This window comes from Mesoplodon bidens, assembly GCF_964165515.1.
Source record: "Mesoplodon bidens genome assembly, chromosome: 16".
In the NCBI taxonomy this organism is placed as follows: Eukaryota; Metazoa; Chordata; class Mammalia; order Artiodactyla; family Ziphiidae; genus Mesoplodon; species Mesoplodon bidens.
The window spans coordinates 29,954,058-29,960,057 of NC_138173.1; the positions used below are offsets into that span (position 1 = coordinate 29,954,058).

The following is a 6,000-nucleotide window of genomic DNA, read 5'->3' on the forward strand; positions in this document are numbered from 1 at the left end:
AAAAGGAAGTGACTCCTGAATTTACAAATCAAGATAAGATTTTTGTTTTCCAGATGGACAAGGCATGGAAAATATTCCAGGCAGAGGATGTATGTTTAGCAAAAACCTAAGGTGTATGTAGGTGAAGGGAGACTACAGAAGTGCTTGGAAGGGACAAAAGGTGAGAAGATGAGGCTAGTGAAGTAGGAAGGGATTTTGAGGGTCTTTTAAGCCTTGATGTGGAGTTTGACATTATTTTTAGACACTGTATGTCAGAAACATTTTAAACTGGAAAGCAAATTAATCAGATGATTTAATTTAAGACTCATATGTGTTAGGCAAGGCAGCTATTATTATTCTTATATTATTAAATAGGAAATTGATTAAGTGGCTAAAAAAGTATGGATCCCTGGATAGATTATGAAGTAGTGATAAAGCCTTCTGACTTCAATCAAATACTTTTACATCATGTTATTCAGAAATATTTCCATCATAGTTTTATGTGTACATAAATGTAGTTTTATGTGAATAGTGTCTTATTCTGGTGTATGAGAGAGAGTTTGTACTAGTCTGAGTTTGCAGTTTTTATTTTCACGGTTATTGACAAATTTGAATTACATATGATATTTTGGTTTGAGAATTAACTATTTAAATGACACTTAAAATACAATGTAAATTGATTTATTCATTCATAGATTTTTTAATAGGACTCAAATAATCTATTTGTATTTCAGAAACATGTTGTTTAAATGTCATTTTAAAAGGTTATATTCTGTAGATGAAAATAGGGTTTTAACTTTGTGTCATTTTTAACATTTAGCATATTTGAAACTGGAGGAAAACTATTTTTCTTTTACCAACATGTTACTGGAAAGAGTAGTTGCAAATAATTCCCCAATATGACTTTTAAGATATGTGATGCCAGCAGACTACCTGATTAACATCCATAAATTATGGCTGTCAGGAATGGCACAGGATGTGTCTAAGAGCTGCCCTACTTGTGTAGAGTCTGAGTAGCTCTCCAATATTAATGTTTCTGAAGGAAAGACAACTCTCTAAGGAGTTTCTGCTCATTTTGCCTTCTGTTTTGTAGCGATATAACCTAGTGATTTAGCTCTCAGGCACTAAAGTCAGATAGAACAGGGTTCTGATCCAGACTCTGCAATTTGTAAGTTGTGCGTAAGTAGCAAATTATAACAGGGCCCATGAGAATTCAAAACAGCAGTGCTTAGAAAGGGATAGCACCTTGCTTGGTACATAGTAATTGCTGTTAGCTACTATGTTCTCCAAGAGAATAATGTATTAGCATTTTTTTTTTTTCCCGGTACGCGGGCCTCTCACTGTTGTGGCCTCTCCAGTTGCGGAGCACAGGCTCCGGACGCGCAGGCTCAGCAGCCATGGCTCACAGGCCCAGCCGCTCCGCGGCATGTGGGATCTTCCTGGACCCGGGCACGAACCCGTGTGCCCTGCATCGGCAGGCGGACTCCCAACCACTGCGCCACCAGGGAAGCCCTGTATTAGCTATTTTTATGTGCTCTGAGGGAAAATAATCATGATGGTAAGTTGGCATACATCACTGTAATGACTTTCTCAGAGAAAAACACAACAAGGCTAGTTGAAGGGAAGTACCCAGCTCAACATTTGTGATATTCTATAAGTTTTTAAACATATAAATAACTTTTAAAGTATGAGATTATTTTGACACAAGTATTAGAAAAGTCAAGGGCACTCTCATAAAGAACATTCTCCACTTCTTTCTACTGCAAAAATAGTCAATATCAATCAGAAAAGGAAGGCAAATTTTCTAGGGCCAACATTAGGTAATCTCGGTATTTTTTATACTCTAGGCTCATTTAAACCTGAATCATTAGACCATGCTATGCTAGTCCCTGAGGTACCTTCCTGTTTGTATTTGACATCTCTCATCCAGTTCTCTTAGATGTGAAAATAATTCTTGCTCTAAAAATCTTACATAGCACTTTTAGGTAAATCTAGTGAGCAATTCATGAAAATTGTTCTATAAATAGCTGTAAGTGAATATTGATTATATAATTACCATTTGGACTTAAATCTGTCATAAGAACACAAATTATTAATAATGATGATGATAATAATTACCACTTAGGAATTCCCTACTATATGCTTTATCTATATTGTCTCTAGTTTTTATACCAAGGCTACAAAGCAGGTATCATCCTCATTTTATAGATGAACAGACTTAGAACTTGTGAAAATATTTGTCCAGAGCAGGGTTCCTCCACTTTGGCAATATTAAAAGTTTGAACTGGATAATTGTATGTTGTAAAGGGCTCTCCTGTTCATTCTAGGACATTTAACAGCATTTCTGGCCTTTCCCCTTTAGTTGACAGTAACTTCCCTACTCCTGGGCTGTGACAACCAAAAATATCTTCAGACATTGCTGATTGTCCTGAGTGCAAACTACTCCCTATTGAGAACTCCTGGTCTAGAGAAATTACTGTTAAAATGCAGTTTCCGAAGACCAGGATGTTTGACATTCTCTGTTGGAACTAGATCATATAACCAGTTTAATATTTGAGAAATGATTTCATTTTGGATGATGGTAGAAGTGAAAATCAGCAAGGAGAAGTCTTACTTTGCTTTTCCAAATCGTAATAGGGTCTTCTAAGCATTTATTATTCCATTCTAAAGCCAATATATGCAGTATGTATAAAATGATAGGGATAAACCCCAAAGACAAACAGTCCATGACCCAGATAGTAGCAGGTAAAACTGCAGAGAAATCACACATCATAGTGTTTATTAAAATCCCTCCCCAGACAAGAAATTATGAGAATCAAGACTGATTTAGGGACGTGGGGAGCGTACCTGTCTCGTGGGTTGCTGTGACACACTGCTTGGATCAGAACCTTGTTTATTCTCATCGCTCCCGTCACTAGGCTTCACCTTGTTGAATCTTATTGTCAGGGATTTAAACATCTTTAAGGTGGTTCTGAAAACTTCTGTTTTTATGACTCTGTGTCTGGAGGTAGAGGAATGTACTTTGTTTTTCTTTTCATTAGTAGACAAGCCAATTAGTTGCTTAATCAGGATTTCGTTCTGGTTAATTCCTAGAGGAAACTCTCTAGCTAGTCAGGGCTTTGGCTTAAAAGCAGCAAATTACTTCTGCTTGGATGATTTGAATTCTGTTTATGAACTTTAGAGAGTCAAAAACCCCTGTGAATAATTTATAAGTGAGAATTAAACAAAACTTCATTGTTGATTTAAATTGTTTAAATGATTGTTTAAATGTGATCACATTGCCCATTGGTTCGTTTATTTTTCTTTCTTTCTAATTACCGACACACGTATCTCTTCTATCTAAATTTTGTCAAAGTAATACAGGCAAATGATTGAAAAAACAAAATGTGCATAAAGGCTTATAATATAAAGCAACTCTCCCAAAGTCCTCACAGGTAGTTCTGCACTGTGAAGTAACTACTTTTTCCTTTTTCTGTTCTTCTGGTGGTTCTTTTTTTTTTTTTAATTAGTATTTTACTATTTTATTAGATTAATGATGTTCTTGGAAAATATAATGAAAAATGAGACATAATGCTTCGCATTCCCAATAGCCTAAACATCCACCTCAGATGCATAATGATGATTACATTAGAATTAAGCAGAGAGAGTGTATTAGTTTGCTAGGGCTGCCATAACAAAGTACCACAGACTGGGTGACTTAAACAACATAAATTTATACTGGAGGCTAGATGTCTGATATCAAGATGTCAGCAAGGGTAGTTTCTTCTGAAAGCTGTGCGTAAAGGAACAGTCTCTCTTCCTGGCTTGTAGATGGTATTCCTCTTCCTGTGTCTTCACAGTGTCTTTACTCTGCTCATGTTTGTGTCCAAATTTCCTCTTTTTGTAAGGACACCAGTTATATTAGATTAAGGCCCACCTCAGTGACCTTGTTTTAATCTACCTCTTTAAAGACTCTATCTCCAAATAAGGTCACATTTTGAGGTAAGGGGATCAGAATTTCAACGTGAATTTTTGAGGAGATACTATTCAGCCCATAACAGAGAGACAGTATGCTTGATAAATATCACTTTGAAGAAATGTAATTCATTGCTCAGAAGCAATTTGTTCCAAAATTTCTTACAAGTTTACTATTTTCTTACAGATTGCTGAAATATTATGAAAGCTATATATGTGATTACTAGTTTTATAAATCTAGATAATTCTGTAGGATCATAAATTTCATAAATTGTAAAAAAATATGTATCTTTCCCAGCATGAATTTTTTCCTCTGATTCACCTTTTAACCAATAAGCCTAAACTCCTTGAAGGAGGACACTATGCATCACTTATTTTAACCCCACAGCTCCTTTATACGGAGTAAAAACTCAAGCCTCTGCTGAATAGAATTTAGTTGAAAGCGCTTTAAGAGATCTGACAACTCTAGTCCTCACTTATACCTCTGCTTTAATTCAAAACTAATTAAATATATTACACTTGCAGCATTTAAGTTTATGTATTTCTTAATACTTGGCACCACAATATGCCATTTCTTTCACAAATGTTTTCCTATATCTGTGTCTTCTCCCTAAATAGATGGAAAGATCACCATCAGAACATTTGTTCTGTCACTTCTCTTAGTATCACCTTGTCATCTACGATAGTATCCTTTCATTGTATCTGTATCATTTTAAACAGGTATATAGAATATTCTAATATTTCTTTCACAATTTGACTGGCTAAGATTTAGCTGTTTTTGAAAAAATATTAGAGTTCTGAGAAACTCAAAATCTTGTAAAAGGTCCAAGTCACCAGGGTCTACAGCAGAGGTCTATGAAATTGCAGTGAAGAACTCTTCTTTTTCTTTTTGGAAGCTCAAGATCAAGGGAGGAGTAGAGGAAGGTAGGATCACAGTCTCTAGGAGAGCCATGGTGCTCTCATTTCCATCCTGGTAGTGACATATCTACTAGATGCAAGGAGACCCCAGTGTGAGACCTTAACAGCATTTTGATTATTAAAATACAGTTATCGGGCTTCCCTGGTGGCGCAGTGGTTGAGAGTCTGCCTGCCAATGCAGGGGACACGGGTTCGTGTCCCAGTCCGGGAAGATCCCACATGCTGCAGAGTGGCTGGGCCCGTGGGCCATGGCTGCTGAGCCTGCACGTCTGGAGCCTGTGCTCCACAACGGGAGAGGCCACAACAATGAGAGGCCCACGTACCGCAAAAATGAAATAAAATAAAATAAAATAAAACAAAATAAAATAAAATACAGTTATCACACAAGGAGAGAATAGGAGCAGAGATAACCTCTGATTGTCTGCATACCTTAGCTTTACATGCCATTCAGCATTAGCAATAAGATCATTGGAATGGCTACTTTTTGTTGTAAACTAGTTTTCCTTCACAATCCATCTCTTGTAGGTCTAAACATACAAATATCTATAGATCACCAATTCTTATCTTTAATAGATCCTTTTTCCAGAATATCTCAAAGACCCAGTTGGACAGTCAGGATTCAATGTCCTTCTACAATACAAAATATCAAGTCATAGTATTATCTTTCAGCTTTAAAAAATATATAAAATATTAAAAAGACGATAAGGGGGCTTCCCTCATGGCAAAGTGGTTGAGAGTCCGCCTGCCGATGCAGGGGACACGGGTTCGTGCCCCGGTCCGGGAAGATCCCACATGCCACGGAGCGGATAGGCCCACGAGCCATGGCTGCTGAGCTTGCGCGTCCAGAGCCTGTGCTCCACAATGGGAGAGGCCACAGCAGTGAGAGGCCCACGTACCACAAAAAAAAAAAAAAAAAAAAAAAAAAGATAAAATGAGTATTTCAATTGTAGAAATTTATTCTGCTTTTTTAAAAAAGGAATTGAAGCAATTTACATAATAGAAAATGCTCTTTCCATGAAATGAAAATCTTTTTAAAGTGAGATCTTGCTTACTACATGGAGTTCCAAGGACATTAAAATACTAATGAATTAATTACATCTTACCTGTTTTTATGCTTAATAAATATTTTATATAAATGTAAAAAAAGTT

At 36.4% G+C, this 6,000-nt stretch overlaps 1 protein-coding gene across 1 annotated transcript in view; it reads right to left on the minus strand.

Annotated features, from left to right (window-relative positions):
* Positions 1-2,937, minus strand: part of CNGB3 (cyclic nucleotide gated channel subunit beta 3) — a gene marked incomplete at both ends in the record, with an annotated part of 143,751 nt that extends 140,814 nt beyond the window's left edge. The window contains 1 exon segment of the mRNA XM_081258414.1: positions 2,827-2,937. Coding sequence (XP_081114540.1) covers positions 2,827-2,937 — 111 coding nt within the window.
* Between the last annotated feature and the right edge of the window lie 3,063 nt (positions 2,938-6,000).